The 18318-nt window shown below is 33.3% G+C and overlaps 2 protein-coding genes across 3 annotated transcripts; one reads left to right on the top strand and one right to left on the bottom strand.

Annotated features, from left to right (window-relative positions):
• The first annotated feature begins 43 nt into the window (after positions 1-43).
• LOC130630244 (uncharacterized) lies at positions 44-7281 on the top strand. Of its 2 annotated transcripts, XM_057443661.1 has the most exons (10): positions 44-970; positions 1237-2087; positions 2218-2264; positions 2348-2431; positions 2516-2570; positions 2902-2921; positions 3860-4457; positions 6117-6187; positions 6515-6593; positions 7085-7281. In XM_057443661.1, the coding sequence occupies exons 1-10, from the start codon at positions 705-707 to the stop codon at positions 7222-7224; spliced, it is 2211 nt and encodes a 736-aa protein (XP_057299644.1). In that variant the 5' UTR covers positions 44-704; the 3' UTR covers positions 7225-7281. The 2 variants fall into 2 exon arrangements, with proteins under 2 accessions (XP_057299644.1, XP_057299643.1); XM_057443660.1 differs by having other exon boundaries at positions 2348-2570.
• A 142-nt stretch (positions 7282-7423) lies between these two features.
• Positions 7424-12884, bottom strand: LOC130630250 (uncharacterized). Its single transcript, XM_057443673.1, has 3 exons — positions 12292-12884; positions 11993-12091; positions 7424-11883 (listed from the first exon to the last, which is right to left on the bottom strand). The coding sequence occupies exons 1-3, from the start codon at positions 12611-12613 to the stop codon at positions 11471-11473; spliced, it is 834 nt and encodes a 277-aa protein (XP_057299656.1). The 5' UTR covers positions 12614-12884; the 3' UTR covers positions 7424-11470.
• Positions 12885-18318: the final 5434 nt, after the last annotated feature.

The raw sequence follows: 18318 nt of genomic DNA, 5'->3' as shown, positions 1-18318 counted from the left end.
TTATTGATCTTATATTGTGTTCTATGTCTTATAAACAAGAATCAATGTTTTTAAGCAGTCGTTCCGCACAACAATGACTTCTATTAAGCGCACTTCTTTTGTAACTGCAATTTTTCACTATGAGTCCCATGTTGGGATTATTATTTAAAGATTGGGAACCAACCTTTGTGATAGTCATCTAAGTTAGAGTCATGTTATATAATTTAAGCAGGTTATAAAGTTGCTGACAGAGGAGGAAATTGAAAGTGACTAATGACGACGATGCGTTTAAAAAAACCTCTTGTCAATTTTAATCGAATTAACTGGTTTACGTTTTGTATATGTATCTATCTATTATATATATAAATATATAATTTTTTCATATGATGTATGATGCATGTTAAAATTGTGATTAATGTACATAATTATTTCTTTAAAATTGCACCGTTTATTTTTTCTTACAATTAGAGTTTTTGTTGTTAGAATTGTTTTGTTACTAGTCGCTTCTTTGTTACTTCCCATGGAAGATCCACAGTGACACGTCACTACTTGTTGCTAGCATTTTGGCTGACAGTCAGATAGATATGGTCGTACGGCCATCATTATCTGAATGTAAATTTTTGGATTTACTTCAACATTGAAACTAGGTTTGACAGCTGCATCAGGGATATTTATTTTAATTTGTTTATTGAAGATTTACACGGTCTGTTTAGTATTAAAACAAAATGAATTTATCAACAGAAAACTTGCACTTACTTGACGCTGTTAAATGTAGCTACTGCAGTCAAACATTAGAGGAACCAAAAATTTTAGATTGTAACGATACCTTTTGTAAAGAATGTCTTGATGGCTTGCTGGTGTTTAGACATAATGGGAGCGCTACCATACAATGTCCTGAAGAACTCTGTGAAGAAGAGACATCATTAGAATCCAGTGAAACTACAAACTCTCTTGCAACAAATCACAATATGTCGGCTGTTGTGAAAAGTCTGTGAGTATTTTCGTCAATTGCAGAGTTCTTTTAAATTCCGTCCTACGCTATAGGAACAATTACTTAATGTGTTGCTCCTTGCAAACTTTGTAGTCTTGATTGTCACTAATTAATTTTAATTTCCTGCGATTCTTTCGGAAGACCTATTGCAAACTTACTTCCCAATGCCATAGGAACCAACTATTTTCAATATTTACATGTACCAAAACTTTACTTTGAATGGTTTATTTTAATAACTAAAAAAAATGATATAAATGATATTTTAGGTCACATGAGAACACAAAGTATTTGTGCGAAGAAAGTTCCAATTGTAAATCATCCGTGACGAGGTCATGTACAAAATGTCAAACCAACACTTGCGATGATTGTTGGCTTTCACATGATTGCGTTGATGCTGATTACACCCCAATCATATTTCACAGGAGAGCACAAACCATCCTACCTTTTTGTACAAGTCATCGCAGCATAGCTAATGTGATTTGCTCTGATTGTGATGGTGCATACATCTGCAGATATTGCCAGCATCGAACCCATGTAGGTCATAAAAGTGACACAATACAAACAGAAGCTGGGAAAATAAAGCATAGTCTTTTAAAGCAAGTAGAAGATGGCGAAAAGAAACGACAAAGAGCGAAGATTTTGATTCAAGGCTGTCACAAGCAAATCGATGATATCAAAATGTCAATGGATGAGTTTAGTACTGAGCTAGACAGACGCGTGCAAACACGGCTTAGCAAATACTTTACCTTTCTGGAGGATGAAAAGAAAAGGATTCTCGACGAATGGCAACATTTTGTTAATCGGCTAAAAGCAGAAGTCGAAATTTTTGACGAATCATCGAAAGTAAGCAATGTGATTTCACGTTATTTTGAGAAGGTGAAGAGCAAAGGAGATTATTTTATTGTCGCTGGTAAAGTCAACATTGCAGAAAGACTGAAGAGTTTAATTCCACAAAATGTCCCCCAAATGCAAGCTGTGCTAAAAGATGTTGAAGATAATACGTTTGAATGTAATCCCCTTGGAAAATTAAGTGTTACTTTTCAAGAAATACCTTTGAATGACAGTTTAAATCAATATGTGCGATGGGAAAAAACTGCTTCAGAGAATCTCAAAAAAGGTTTTTTTTTCTTGTTGCTATCTGTTGATATTCACGATTTTCGTACTTATTTTACCTATATGTATATTGTTGAATAAAAAATTAGAAAAGTTACTTACGAATTCATGGTTAATTAATGGTTTTTTTATAGTTCTTCTTCGTTCTTCAGCTAAAGGGACATTTAAAGCACGTTTTAAGGTTTGTTTTTTAGTGTTAATGCTTCAACAGTGTCTGAATGCAACGTCCTTGATTCCCTCTTTTTGTTTTTTTTCTTTATATAGCCTGTAACAAGTACTGAAAGTACTGTCAAGGCACGATTTCAATGCATTCAGCCAATGGATGAATACAAACATTTTTCTGTGGAGGTAATATTTATTTTTCGTTCTTATGTGTTCATTTATATTCCTTGCTTGTCTGTTTATTTCTTTTTTTTTTTGTTTTGTTTTCAGGAACTACGTTTACAAGATTATAACATTTTTAATTTATCGAAAATTTTAAAGTCTGGTAAGTTTTAAAATATCTTACAGATTCCAATGTCTACTCTAGCGTACCATAGCTGTAGTTTTGTAAGTTCACTTGGAGTAATCGTCTGCCCAAAATGTTTAGCAGCATATCAGAGAAATGCTGTGCGTGTCTTGTAATGTAGCTAGGCATAGAGATGTAACAACTATTATATCGCGTTAAGCTAGGTTATAGTTGAGAGGAAAAAGGGCCGATCAACAAAGACATTAATACCAGCTCGAAAAAATGTTTTGATTTGTCGAATTGCTGTTCTAACAAACATTGCTTAAAATGTTACTGTCCTAGAGTATTAATCTCAGAGCGTTGTTTTTAGATATTCCATTCCTTAAACAGGTGAGTGTTTTGCTTAACTATTTTGTTTTATTTTTATTTCCTGGGTAACTCCGTTGCCTCGCCCGTCAAATTTGGATTGAAATAGCTCCACTTGACTGTAAATTAATGTTTAGGATAGTGGGAGGGAAGGCAAACCTGCTCTGCACAAACTCGCCATTACAAATAAATGGTTGTCTAAAGACATGTTCTGGTCCACAAGGAATTACGCAATATCATCCAGAAGTAAATCGAATAACTTGAACAGCGCATAACAATAACACATAAATAACTTTATCTTTTATTTTGGAACTGCAATCTTTTTGTTAAAAGAAAGCCCCCATCAAGAATATATGAAATGTTTTTTTACTTTTTTATATCAAGCTTTATTTTTAAGAAAATCAAGTATTCACAATTTCATTCTGTTTTTTCTTTTGAATCTATTCTAATAACAACTCAGTTTTACAAATTGGCTTTTATACTTTGTTCCCTGTATTCACAAATTTGTTCTGTCGCAATACCCCAGTTGATTAGCGTGTTGTACTTAAACGCGATGACATTCCGCAGTGCTGGTTGGATCCCCGAGGAACCGTTTTCTAAAATTAAACTTTTTTTTTGTTATAAAAGCTAGTTAATGACGTGGAAATGTACCATTTCGAACGTCGTTAGTTAGTTAGTTAGTTAGTAGTTGTATATTAAAACTATCCTAGCAACCGAGCTAGTAATTATGCAACCCAAAAAATCAATAAAAAAGCACATACCCACAATTTGTTGATGTGATATGACCATGTTTGAAAGCAATAAAATTTAGGCTAAAACTACACAAGAGAAGGATTATACACAAAATAGTTCCAAATGCTTGTCCTGGACATATACAATGTGGCGTTGGGTAAAATGTGTTCTTTTGATGAGATTAAACCTCAACACACATTGTCATATTATTTTTATTGACATATATTTAGAAAACACGTTTTGGATATCCAAACATTGCATCAAGTTCTGCTACCGCTTTAACTTCTTTTGATTTCACTGGTTTTGGTTTCACAAGTGCGCCTACATTTGGAACTGCAGGAGCATTTGGTGCTGGTTCTTCTTTTGGATCCACTGGTTCATCTACATTCGGCTCAACAAATGCACCTAGCCCTTTCACTACACGTGCTCCAACATTTGGAACTGCAGGAGCATTTGGTGTTGGTTCTTCTTTTGGATCCATTGGTGGTTCATCTACGTTTGGCTCAACAAATCCACCTAACCCTTTCACTACACGTGCTCCTACATTTGGAACTGCAGGAGCATTTGGTGTTGGTTCTTCTTTTGGATCCACTGGTTCATCTACGCTTGGCTCAACAAATGCACCTAACCATTTCACTACACGTGCTCTAACATTTGGAACTACAGGAGCATCTGGGTTTGATTCAAGTTTTTGGTCACCATTTAACACACCTGGTGCATTTACCTCTGATTCCACAAGAATGTCATCGCGTACTTCCACTACTGCGCGTAAACTTGACAACATTGATGTAAAGTCATATGATTCATTCTTTGAGTTTGGTAAAACAGGTAACGAAATTTAATTTATCGAGGGACACGAAAATAACTTTCGTACACTAAGCACAACACTATAAATTATTTAATAGGGATTTGGTTTATTAAAGTAATGTTGTGTGAAATGTTGGCGTTGCAACTCTCCCAGGAATCAGAACCAGCCTTAGTTGTTGTTAAAAAAGTTTAGAAATCACAAGAAAACCGAAGAATTCTTTTTTACTTCTGTCTCAATTTGCTAAATCGATTTTGCACTTAAAATATTTATTTCCGAGTTCTCTCAAGTTTCATCTATTTTTAAAACGCTGTTAGTTTCGTTTATTTTTTCCATATTTTTTCGGACATATTTACTTATTCGTTGAGAGAAAGTATACGGTGTTTCATTATGAAGAAGTGACATAGAGTCCGTTTAGATTAGGTGAAATCGACAATCTCAAATTATTTTTTTGATTGGGGGACGAAAAACGAGACATTTTTTCAATCCCTGCTAATGAAAATACGGTTGGCTCTGTCTCTAATTCGAATCTTGTAAACAAAATTTAAAATTCGAGTTGGAGAATTCTGTATATTTTGATTTTGACCAAATTGCGCAAAAAGAACAAAGAGAAAAAACAATTTAACTAGTATAGACCAAATTATCAAAAATCCCAACTTTGATGCTGATAACACTACATTCGAATCGCAGAGAGAATTTTTTGGAAAGACTTTTATTCTAATTATGGAAGTTTTTGAAGTAAAGAAATCCGAATTACAGAAAGAAAAATATAAAAGCTTTTTAAAGGTAATATGCCATGATAGATGATACATGGACTACGCAAAAAATGTTTTTTCCGAGAAATGTCAACAAGATTCTTCACAAGGCATACGTGTTGCAACAATAAGAACAACAACAACAACCAGCTGTGGGTTTTCTGCGAATCCCTCCTCTAAAAAACAAAATGGTGGGTACAAGTGCGTTACTACACGGCATGCTAGTGTAAAATAAATAAAAGCTAACTTGTCCATAAATTTTTAAGTAAATAATTTTATATGCCACAAAACTCAGGCAATTTAAAGCATGCAAAAATGCGTGTGTAGCTAGCTGGTTACCTAACAATATATTTCAAAACTTTCGAGCTAGCAATTTACTTCTCTAAGTTCTGTCACATCTCTGTTTTTGTGTAATTGTTTTGTTAAATATATAAAACTCTGTGTCAGTTTATTTTCTCTATTCTACTTTGTTGATTTTTTACATCATGCCACCATTTTTAACTTTTGACATCAGGTCACGTTGAAACCTTCATCGCAACATGTATCATCGCATATTATTTATAAGATAATTTCAGGATAGCTTTAAATTTGTTCGAATTTAGAGATGTGGTAATTATAGAGATTCGAAATAGAAAGGGTCAACAGTATGTCGTCACGTATTTCATCAAACTTTCATTCCTGCTCGGTTGGCTTAACTACTCTTTGTGTCAAAGGAGATTCGAATTTAACGAGCAATGACACCGTTGCTAGTGGAAATTTTTGTTATGTCTACAAAGTAGATCGAAGGTGAAAAGGTGCCGCGGTGTGTGTTGAATTTGGGATTGCAATTAAAGGGTTAAGGATTCGTATTTGTCGTCTGGATTCGTGTGAGATAAAATATGACTAATATATATAGTATATATTATTTCTTCTACTTTTCTTTTGCAGCACCTACTACAGATAACTTCTATTTTCAAGACATATCTAAGTTGAGTGGAAATAGCAACCCGCAGTTACCTGTAAGTCCTGCATTTTGTTTGCATGTTTTATTGATCTGTTTCATTAAGAATACATTTTTCCATTTCTCTATCTTATATCTGAAGAAAATTATTCTATTAATTATTTCATATTCGAAGTTTAAAACCTTTTTAAATTATTTTAAACAACTGTTTTAAAGTCCACGCAATAATGCAGCGGTGGAGAGCGCCAGCCGCAGCTCTCCAGTACCTTGTGTACTCTACACTTTACAAGTGTGAAAATAGCTAGAAAAGTTAGAATTTTACTCAAAAACATTTTCAAAATTTGAATCGCTAATTTATGCATTATAATTTTACTTTTGATTGCAGACGGCAGAAAATGTGAAGTCATCAGAAGTTGATATGTTGCAATATGACGACAGTTCTTTTCTTGACAGCGACTTCTTAAGTAAGTAACTTTATACCTCCTCTAATTCCATCTCCTATTCTCCTACAGCTGCTGCTTCCTATAAAGCAGCTATTAGGAGAGAACACTGCCCTGCTTAAAGGTCTTTCAAATAATAAGTTGAATGATTCTTTTGCTGAAGTGTGCATCAAGTCGTTGTCTATTTTTTAGGCTACTAGAATTTGGAAACTTTATTTAAAAACCAAATGTGTACCAAATCGATGTAAAACTTAGACAAACATTACATTTTGTTACTAAACACTCACCAAAATTTAAAAAATTGATTTATGATCAGATTATATTTCTGCTGAAATAAAAAATAAAATCTTTTAGCTACCAACCTAAACTCCAAACCTCTGATGATGAAATACGCTTTCTTAAAAACTCGAAAAAATCCAAGTAATGTGTAAACTGAACGTGTCCTTACACACTCCTGTATATATTTTGTAGTTAAATTAACAAATTACAAGGTTAATTTTGTATTTTGCTCCTAGAGTGCAGCTACCCATATGTAGAAATGCTAGCTGCTATCTCCGGCTTTCATTGTCGAGACGAATTTTTACTTTTTGAAACTGGAAGGCAGTTGTTCAGTTGGAAGTTACTCTTGATCGCTGCACTTAGTATATCAACGTAACACTATCTTCGTAATACTTTGTGCGACTTGCAAACTGAATGATCAATTGTGTTTAATGCTAGCGCTTGTTGTGTGTGTATTACACTTGTTTTATGTATATAAGAATAATTTAGAACAAAGTAAGGACAGTACTATTGTTTTCAAAAATAAAAACAATTCTAAATGGAAATTGTCTTTTAATAGTCTCTCAAACGAATGATTGTTTGTGGGCGTTTCTCGGTCTTAATTGGTAACAAAAAATCGCCTATTTTTGTATAAGCACAAATTTCGAAGAAATCTAAGAAAAAATTAAGATTTGATGTGGTGTTCGTGATATTATGAACAAAAACAAAATCAGATCAAGTCAGGCTATAAAATTAAGATCAGAAATTAGCGTGTATGTTGTGATTCGTACTTGACCATTTTTTTTCACTGGTCGTCTTCGTTTAGCGCGTTTTTTGTGTTTTGCAAAACGTATTTCACGTGTATTTATGTTTCTGTATAGTTTGTCTTAATATATTTCTTGATTTTTGGTATTTTAAAACAAATGTGAATTTTTTATTCAATGAATCCTTTTTTCGAAAGTATTCCTCTCGTGATACAAACATATAGCTGCACCCACATCTGTGTTTCCATAAAATGTGCCTAAAATATGCTCAATGCTGGTACCCTTTTCTTTCTTTTCTTCTTCTTTTTTAACATTTCAACTTGCATCCCTAACTCCGTTAACTAAATATTTTTTAGCAGCTGTACGACAGTTGAAACATTCTTTTTTTAACCACATTTTTTAGAATTTTAAAATGCTTTGTATATATTAGCGATATTTCTTTTTTTATTTTTTTATTTGTTTAATTTTGTGATTGTTAAAAAAAGAATTCAACATCAATCGTATTGCACCAAAGCTCCACATTCAATTTGCACACTTTGTGGACTGTAAATTAAGTCGGCCATGATATAAACATATAGAAACGCTTCTTGTTTGGAACGTTCAATAATTTGAGTTTTGTAAGAAAATAAGATCATGGAGGTGATAAAAAGAATGCGTTGTTTATTTAAGAAACAGCAAAACACAATTTTTTTCGGTTTATTATTTTAATTGAAAAAACGGATTTTTTCAATTTATCCTTTAAGCAAAGCATTTTGTCATGCCTTGATACCATATAAATTAATACAAAAATATGGAAGGAAATCCACTCCGACATTCACACCGAATGAATTACAATTCAATCCCAATTTTTCGAAAAAGGGATTATTGAAATTCCACAATTTTTCGAATTATTTCTTTGGTCCCTAGACGCCTTTTATATTCCCTCGGATTTTTCGAACTTCGGTTTTTCGAATTCCCCGATTTTTCAAACATTCCTTCAAATGAATACCCTCGATATTTCGGACAGTTATTGATGTAGAATTCTGGAAAATAAGAAAATTATTCGTGTATTAAAAAACATTTTTTTTCAATTAAACATCACAATTTTCAAAAACTTCTTTTAGTTTGCTTAACATTTGCTTACTATCAGTGAACGTTATTGTAAAGGGAACTTCCATTCCCTTTCCATTTCCCTTTGTTTACAGCCTTTCCATTTATTTCCACTGTTGGCATATTGCAAACATCTGCTCTCAGAAAAAAGAACACAGCAATTTTCCTGCTTTTCCCTTTTATCAAGTGTTCAACAACTCTATCTTTATTCATCCCTGCTACTGCACATTTATCTACAGCATTGTCTTGCGTTATTTGGTATTGTAAGAAGTCTCCAACGATAGGAGTCCATGATTCGCGATACTCATGGTAGCCTATCACAAACGTGTTTACTTCATATTCTTGCACAAGCACTGGCAATTCTTTTTGAAATAAGAAACAATCCATGTCGATCTCTAACTCGAAATTCGAACGTTTTGAACATTCGAAAGTTTCAAGTTTACCAAAAGCATGTATTCGAATTTATAACAAGAAAAAGTGGACTTCGCCAAAAAAAAAAACTTCCATCGAAAAAAAATGAAGGTGTTACAAGAAATAGAAAGTGGACAACTTACTTAAGTCATTAGAAGCTCAAAAGTATAGTGTGCCAAGAAGCACTATCCCACATGACATTTACCTGCAAGTAAAGAGAAGATAATTGCTGCATTTTCCTCTGGAACGATTAGCTTGAGAAGAAAGAATGTCAAAGCAGGAAATCATGAAAACTTAGGCAAAGCTGTTTTAAGTGGTTTATGTCTCTTAGATCGAATAACATACCTGTAAGTGCACTAGTCCTTCAAGAGAAAACAAGTGATTTAGCAAATACACTAGGTAAAATGATTTTAAAGCATTGAATGGATAGGTTGACAAATGGAAGGCACGGAATAATGTCACATTTAAGATGGTGTCAGGTAAAGCAAACTCATGCACACCAGAGATGACTGCACACTGGAAGAAAACGCACCTACCAATGATACTTTCAAAGTACAAATTGCGAGATATCTTTAACGCTGATGGTTACAAGGTAAAAAATGCACTGGTGGTAAACACAGCAAAGTCAGACTCGCTGGAATGAGTGCAGGGGGTGCTGCAGATAAGACATAGAATAGCCTCAATTTCAACCAATCAAATCGATTTATAAATTTCCCTCTTTTACTACTCTCAGTTTTCGTAGACATATTTTTTCGGATATTTGATAATTCCTAATTTCGGATAATTCCTACCAATAACTAGCACCAATCACGCTTTTAGGTTCGCAATGTCAATTAGCTAAAGATAAACGTAACTTTTGAACTGATAATTCTCATATATGAAGCAAAACGTGTTAGTTGAGATTGATAACGTGCAAAATTTTTAATGGACATAACCTTCATTGCAGCGCTTGATTTAACATACGCGCACATGTCAACCTCGTTCTCACGAAGCATATCTCCTTCATCTTTGGGAACGAATTGAACGTATATATGTCATCAAACATGACATCCAAATCAAACAATTTGTGGCTTTCTTCTATTTACGCACTGTTATAACTGCTATCTACTTCATCAAAAACATCCAATAAGAGTTAATTTTGTTTTTAAAAAACCAACAATAAAATGCTGACGTCAGCGCACATCACGTAACAAAAAAGATGAAAAGCGTAAAAGCACAAGTCTGTTTTGATTGATGAGAGTATATGCAGCATGTCTAGCCTGAAAGTCACGTCATAAAGTATATTGTATATTTTATGACGTGGCTTTCGCTTATCTTTGTCACATAGAATCTTTTATTATTGTTGATGGCTCCCAAAGACATCTATGAAGCGCCAGAATAGTTATAGACATATTAACTTATACATTGTATACAAATAGACCTGTCTCTTTTAATTTAGCAATGCTTTGTCCTTGTAAAACTTTGATCCATCCACACTTTTACATGACATTATGCAATTTAGAAACGATTTCAAAGCAGAAATAGAGAATTGATGTTAACTAAAAAGCAATGGGAGTTCTTTATTTTTCGACTATCCTCCTTCCTTGCAGGCTTGCATTTAAGTTCAATTCAGTGGAAAAGTCAAAAGATCATTAGGGCGAAAAAATTTTCAGTGCGTTTGTCCCTTGATATCGAAATTACAATGAAACCTCTTTATAGTGGGCGCCTCTCAAAAGAGGACTCTTTCGTAGAAAAACCCTGAGGAGCTGTACAACTCTCGTGTCCTTTTTTTAAAAGGACATTTTATAATAATCACTTCTTTATAGTGGAAATAAAAATAAAAGTCACCTTAAAGGATGAATGATACGTCTTTACCTATGTCCAAGCTAAACATTCAACATTTTTTCCTCTGGTCTGAATTTAGTGTAGTTATTAAATCGAAGATAAGCTGTGATTCTCTAAAATAGAATTTCAGTTGTTCATAACATATTTCAGTGATTAATTTTTTTCGTGAATATCGTTAAAGCTGGCGGCTGTGTAATTCGTTTTTATTAGTTTTATTAATCAGTATGGCCATCCAGATAAAAGGCGACATCGGAAGAAATGACTTGTTCCTTTGGTCATCTTTCTACCCACACCGCGTCCCTTTTAAACACTTGAATTTCTTAACCACCACAGAAAATTATGTACAGCCAATCAATAAACAAAATATTATGACATAAAAGACACTACACATCATTCCACTGGAACTGTTTTCATTTTTTCCCCTAGCATATTTGAAAAAAATATTGGTGAAAATGTCCATAGACCACACTAACATTGATTTGGGGCAAAACCAGGGAAATTTGTAAAGTTGCAATTACAATCCTTCGTCTAAATTAAAATGTTTTTTCTGCTTTCTCACAGAAAGCATTTTAAAACCTCCGAGTGTGTAGGCCATTTACGTCTCAGACCAAGGACCAAGTCAATGCAGTATCCTTTAGGTAATACATGTTTCCAATGTTGTCTGAATTTATCGTCTTGTGCAAGTTCATGCACTTTTCTCCAAAGAGATTCTTTTCCTGAACCAGTCAGTAGGTTAGATTTTTGCAATTCTTTAAATATGCGACACACTACATTTTCAGAAATAATGTCCAAAACATCACTCCCAGCATTCAAAATTGAGTTGGCTAATTCTTTGACACGATTTCCAGGTGTTTTGAATCCTTTCACAACAATGTTATTGATTGGGTCTTTTGAAATTTTAACCATAGCATCACGAACAAAATTCATTTTTTCTTGCTGCAGCTCATGATCGGTGATGGATAAAGATTCTAAAAGGGTGCAAAAAAAAAGGTTTATACCACCAGTTCACAATATTTTGCTCTATATATAGCAAAAAAAAATTCCTTATGTTCTCAGAGTTCATGAATGAATACTTACGATTCGATTTTGATTTAACTTGTTTTGTGGAAATTGTTGTAGTTGATTTATTTTTTGAGTCATCAAGAGTTTTTCTTGCCACTGTTGTTGTTTCTGGATCTATTATTGGAATACAGAGTTGACATCAGAACACAGTTGTGATAACAAAACAAGACAACAACAACAAAAAGCATATCAAATGATGATAATACAATAGCTTTTCTATGAAATCTACATGCAGAGTCAAAAAACAAAACATTATAGCTAGCTAGCTAATGGTGTTTTAAAGAAAACATGACTTTATTAAACTGAAGCATTACCTGTTGGCTTTTTACATATCAGAGTATGTTTCTTGTAGTAAGCTTCTTTAAAATACTGTTTTTTGCACTTGCTGCACACAAACTTCACATTTTTGGTACTGTTGTTATCAACCACCATGTCCACATCTTCTTCATCAACGAATACTATTTGAGGAATACCCAAATATCCAGCATCTACTTCATTTTCTTCTTCCAACAGATCTTCCACAAACGATACTTCCACCTCACAACTTTCGTAAACAGTAAAATCTGACAACATTTCTTCCGTCACAAAAAAGTCATCATCCAATTCTATTATATTTTTAACGTCTTCGCCTGCCATTTCGCTTCTTGCTTGTTTATGATATGTAAAAACGACAAATTTATCAACTAACAAGCATTTACCGCTGAGAGAAAAATAGCCGCGGGCTCATAATTTATGCAAATAGTAACAAAAGACAACGGCTAATTTATTAATTTAAGCGCGAGATTTCAAATTTTGATTGACAGAATTCGATGTAAGAACAATAGAGAAAAGTAAACATGAGACACGGATGATTTCAATAGAAATAAAAGAGTTCTCTCTCCTTCTTTTTAAACCTCCTTGCTCAGACAAATCATTATTATTATCAAAGTACTTAACAATATTTTGTGTATTGTGCTCCTATTTTTTTTAGTACTTATCAATCATATCTGTTTGGGATTACTCTATATAAGGTACCTCTTGGTGCAAGAAAACTAGTAATTTATTTAGCGTTGTGTTTCTGCAGCTTTGGTGCTCCTAAACAAAACTGTAGGAAATCTATTCAGGATGGATGGAAACGGTTATTTATCGTGTCAACCTGTCATTACCCAAATATTAATTGGTTGCCATATTTTTAGCAATTTTTTTGCAACCGATGGACCTGCTTTCCCGAGAGTTTCCTTGTTTCCTTGTTCGTTTGTTTGTTTGTTTGTTTTGTCCATGAAAAGCGGACTAGAAATCTTACAAAGGAAAAAATATAAAATAGTTAGTCATATAAAATGTTGGAGACTTCGTTTACACGGATTTAAGCATGTCACAACTACACTGCTTTGCGTAATAATACACGAATAGAAAAGAGATTACAATCAGCATGTTGACGTCAGCATAAATCACGTACAAGAAGAAATGAATAAAAATAGTGACGTAATAAAGTGTTTTAAAACGGATGGTCCGTCTGTCTTAGTAAATAGAATAGATATGTTAAACTTCGTGCGTAATTGTCTGAAAATCTTCTAACAAATCCTTCTAGCATCAATGTTATCTGTAAATCAAGACAAGGTTTTGAACAATATGAATTTTTTTTCTTGACCTTAAAATAATTACTAATCCATCGGTATAATAGAAGAAAATATTTACAAAGAAATAATATAGAAATGAATTAGCTCATTTTCAATGAATAAGTAAATAAATAAATTAATCCAAGTCTTAATCTGTACTTGTCGCAACATTTTACAATAATATAACAACTTTCAATATCTTCCTGCCAAAACACGATATTAGGTTGTCGATACTTTCTTTAATCGTCTTGTTTTCTACCTCCATAATTTTATTGTTACGACCTTGCATTAATAACCTGCTGGTTGAATAATGATTCCTTAATAAAATGATACTTTCTTACCATCACCTATCAACAATAAAATACGTTTCCACCATCGTCAATCGATAACATGATAACGTTGCTACCATTGTCTATCGATAACATGATAGTTGCTACCATCGTCCATCGATGACATAATACGTTGCTACCATCGCCCATCGATAACATTAACTAAGCTGCACCTAGCTAAATAGAAAATAAGCAGATTTCTATTGTGCTAAACCAGCTATGAACAAATTATTAAAAATTTCTCAGATGTTTTTGTGTTTGTGATGTGATATATTAATATAGCTGAATTGATTTGGTAACCTGTGTTAATGTTTTACTCTGGCCAGTTGATACGTAACTATTTTCTTGCTCCATATTCACCTTTGGACTTTTTATGGAAACTAGAACGACAGGTTACCGTACAGAAGTAGACCATTACTACCTGTCCACTCGATAAAGAATCAAATGTTCTGCAAGCCAACACTTTTCTTTACGTCACTTTCTTACAAACTTATTTTGATATCTGTCCACCATGGAAAGAGAAGATTGAAGAATTCAGATTTGTCCTGCTTTTTGAGAACTGACAGTTCTCTAACAGTTATGTATGCGGTTATTATCTGTTGTTAGCCGAAGTAGTTAACATTATTTGAGCAAGGTCACAATTTTTTGTAATAACCTCTAAAGAATACCGTTTTATTGGTTGAAATTTGTAGGCTTTGTAGTTAGCTTTGGGTAAAAGAACACTGGATAAAACCTGCAGCAAAGTCTCTCCATTATGATGCAATGTCCTCAGTGCTCTGGGTACTAGAAAGTCTACAATCGTGGATAAAATTACTGAAACAAAAACATTGTTTTCGTCATTTTTTAAACACGACCAAAAGTCAAATTGTCATAACTCTGCATCCAGCATCTTGCAAACACGCCACTTTTGCGCAAGTGTAGACCAGGTGAGAAGCGTTAGAAATTTGCTAGTGATATTCACTAGAGCATCTGTACAATGAAATAATCCTCGTCAGGCCCCATGAACGTCCTAAAATTCAGGATGAACAATCGTGCTGACGTCCGCAATTATTATTACATTTTGTCCGTGATTGTAGTAACATTTTTCTCGTGTTACCTCAAACTGTCTTACAGCTAACCTAAAAGTACACACGTTGTCAATGACATTACGCAGTGCGCATGACTGGTCCAAAACGCTTTTACATTTTTAGAAAATAATGGAAGACAAATGTTGCTGACAGTTCAGCTAAATATCCTCTATTTCAAAATATTGTATTTTCCCATATCTTTTTTTTCTTTTACAGCAAAAAAGAGAACATCGTGAAAACTTTAGGTTTGCCATTGTTTTTCTTATCAGCTATTCCCAGCCTGATTGTTCTTATAAAATTTGTTCTTATTAAAGAAGTATATAACCTGGGAATTTCGTCAGGATAAAATTTAATCTGCATGTACCGATGTTTTTTCATTTTTTTGTAAACTTAGGATTTTTTATTATTCTAATTATTATTTCTCAGATAATTCTTCTTTCCAAGTTAAACTATTATTTTCTTGTTCCTCGTGTCTCACTACATACCGTCATCGCCGAAAAGTGGGGCACTAACAGTCAATTTATATTTTACTAATTTTATTTATGATCTTATTTATAATTTCATTTTATATTATAAAAAAGAGAGGTTATTTATTTAGTAGCATACCTCGATTTAAAATGACGAACATTTAAAAAAAATCTAAAAATACGCTAAAAAAGCGGACATTTTTAATCCTCTGGAGACTTTCTTCTTCTTGTTTTCTGCTGTCAAGTACGTACTAATTAGATTCTTTTTTATTTGTCTACATGTGTTTTTCATACCGCCTCTTACGTCAATCTGACGTCAGCCATGTTTTTTTAAATCATTTCTATATTAGATTCTGAACATATGCACGCACGCTGTTTCTTAGTTGATTGGTTGATAGGGTACTTAAACAGGATTCGTAGGACGTTACCATGGATACAGGCAGGTAATTCAACACACAAACAAAAAAAACGACTACACCTTAATTATCCGCGGCTGAGCGCATTATTTACATGGAGGTCTAATTGATGGGATTAGCAAAAAATTAAGTTTTAAACCAATGTTTTTTGCCACGTTTTGTTTCGACCCTGGTAACACATTCAGTCCAAATACTGTCCTTCTAATATCATGAGAATGCATGTTTTTAGATGTTAGTAGTTTGTAGAGGAAAACCTTTTTTATTTTGGGCTATTTTTAATAAGCAAACGATTCAGGATTTTATAGACTTTATTTAGTAACTTTTAAGTGCATCAAGGAAGGCCGATACTGGTACTAAGGGTTGTATGAATGAAAAAAAATGAATAGGGGTGGGAATAAAATCTTCTACGCACGAAAGTGGTATGCGGAATGATGGCAAGCTAGATGACGAAAATAATTCGATTACCAAATTGTCCAAAAACAAAGATACTGCGTGCTCTTCAATCACACTCCTCCTCAATACGTTTTGTCAATAATTAATCTCATGGATTTGCTCTCTGTAATTTTTAACTCTCTTGGAGAATAGAAAGCGTTAGCTAGAAGGAACTAACGGTGCATTTTTTGTAATCCCCGGTAAGCTTCTCATGCGATTTTTAATATTATGCAACTTAAGTTCGACCTCGTCTCCGGCGAATCTTGTATATTTACTAAAGTTGTGCAGGTAAGAGGCTCTGCGAACGAAGTTGAAGTTAACTTTCTAGTTATGTCTAGAACAAACATGGTAATCTCCAGTAATGAGTAACAGAGCTGTTACATCAGCTTTCAGTTTTTATAATCACATCACGCAATTATAGAGGGAGTTTTTGGCACATATACCAAAAAAATCAATCGAAGATTTAAAAAACGTACTATGCATATCCGTATACATTTTGTTAATTTATTTGCGAAAAGACTGTTTCGTAACAGCAGCTAACAAAACATTTTTTAGGAAAAGATTTTTCTGCGAATTTACTATAGCAGTACAACCATTATATAAAAAATAAAAATCATAATATGTTTATACTGCGCAGATTAGGAGAGGTGGAGTCGTTCATTTAAGGAGATAATTAGGCGCAGTATGTTTCAAAGAACTTCTAAATGCATGGTCTAACAGACCTTATAAATGCACGTTCTAACAGACCCTCTAATGTTTTTAAGGCTTGCTCTCTCAGATGGCAGAGCCTAAAAAAATATTAAGGTAAAAAATTTCGGTTACATATTTCCGTAACTCATTTTTGGAAGATTTACAAACAGACTTTTTTATGTGAACACCAAAATCCTAACCAGGCTGGTTATTCTTCTTCTGTTGTTCTGAACGATACACCTAATGTCCTTAACCTGAAAACCAGCCTGATTTTCTTATAAAAAATCGTGTGCTTGAAGCACGTATGAGCGTAAGTGTTACAAGAATATATTTTAGGGCGGGATTTTGTGTGCACGTGAAAACACGAAACTTCTCTGCAATAAACCAAGATATCAAATTATAACTTAGCTCAAGTGTTTCTTGAAATATTGTTACGATCTAGGACCTGACTTGAAATTTAAAACAAACAGAACAAAGTAAACAAACGCGTTCTGTAAAGAAATTAATTACAAAAAAGTTTTATCTTCTTTACATTCGCAAATAATGTAAACAAAAAATTGGATTCAAAGCAGGATATTAATATGATAAACTTATTCGCTTCCTGGTTTCCACGTGTCGTAGTGAAACTTAAAACTTACGGTTCCAATACTTGCTTCAAAAATTGTTGTAATTTCCTCCCTTAACCTGTCCTAAAATAAGGTAGCTACAAACATAACTGCGTCTCCGTCCTCTTTTTTGCGGGATCGAAGATTAAAAACATTCGGGAAAACAAACGTCTCGGTGACAGCTATAGCTGGCGAAAATTTAGCTTGGAATAAACTCACTTTTTAATAACATTATAATATTTATATTATTCAATAATCTTCTATCTGATCTATTTGATTAAATTTGTATTTAAAATTACTTTGACAACATGCATTCAGCTCAAACATGCTCCACAATGACTTTCGTTGTTCTAGAACTCCCTTCCGTAGCTCCCAGCCCTTTCATTGTAATCTTTCTTTAAGTTGAACTTATCTTCAACTAACGTTTAGTTCAAACTTTTGCATATGTAGCCTCTGACGTTAAGTTTGTTATTAAGACATTTATTGTACGATACATCATTTCTTTTACATTATAATAAAACATTAAGTCATAATGTGTTTTAACAAGAAACTTTACTTCGCCATATTATATAACATAAAGAAGTGTACTGCAAATGCGACTTTGCAAATATTGTGGATCAATATTGGGCTTAATTTTTCCCCTTTTGTTGTGTAAAATAAACATTTGCTGCATTGTATCAATTATATAAACATCGGTGAAAAGAATGTGGATTTTTTAAAAATACATCATAAAGAAATAA

Source organism: Hydractinia symbiolongicarpus, chromosome 2, assembly GCF_029227915.1.
Source record: "Hydractinia symbiolongicarpus strain clone_291-10 chromosome 2, HSymV2.1, whole genome shotgun sequence".
Taxonomy (NCBI): Eukaryota; Metazoa; Cnidaria; class Hydrozoa; order Anthoathecata; family Hydractiniidae; genus Hydractinia; species Hydractinia symbiolongicarpus.
The sequence above is the reverse complement of the archived record's forward strand: the minus strand, read 5'-3'. Positions and strand labels throughout refer to the sequence as shown.

Bases quoted from the DNA above. Each gene is read 5' to 3' on its own strand.
- LOC130630244 (XM_057443660.1), top strand. From the start codon at position 705: ATGAATTTATCAACAGAAAACTTGCACTTACTTGACGCTGTTAAATGT. The intron at 971-1,236 runs GTGAGTATTTTC...ATGATATTTTAG, and splicing joins TCGGCTGTTGTGAAAAGTCT to GTCACATGAGAACACAAAGT. The intron at 2,922-3,859 runs GTGAGTGTTTTG...ACATATATTTAG, and splicing joins ATATTCCATTCCTTAAACAG to AAAACACGTTTTGGATATCC.
- LOC130630250 (XM_057443673.1), bottom strand. From the start codon at position 12,613: ATGGCAGGCGAAGACGTTAAAAATATAATAGAATTGGATGATGACTTT. The intron at 12,092-12,291 runs GTAATGCTTCAG...TTCCAATAATAG, and splicing joins GATATGTAAAAAGCCAACAG to ATCCAGAAACAACAACAGTG. The intron at 11,884-11,992 runs GTAAGTATTCAT...GCACCCTTTTAG, and splicing joins AGTTAAATCAAAATCGAATC to AATCTTTATCCATCACCGAT.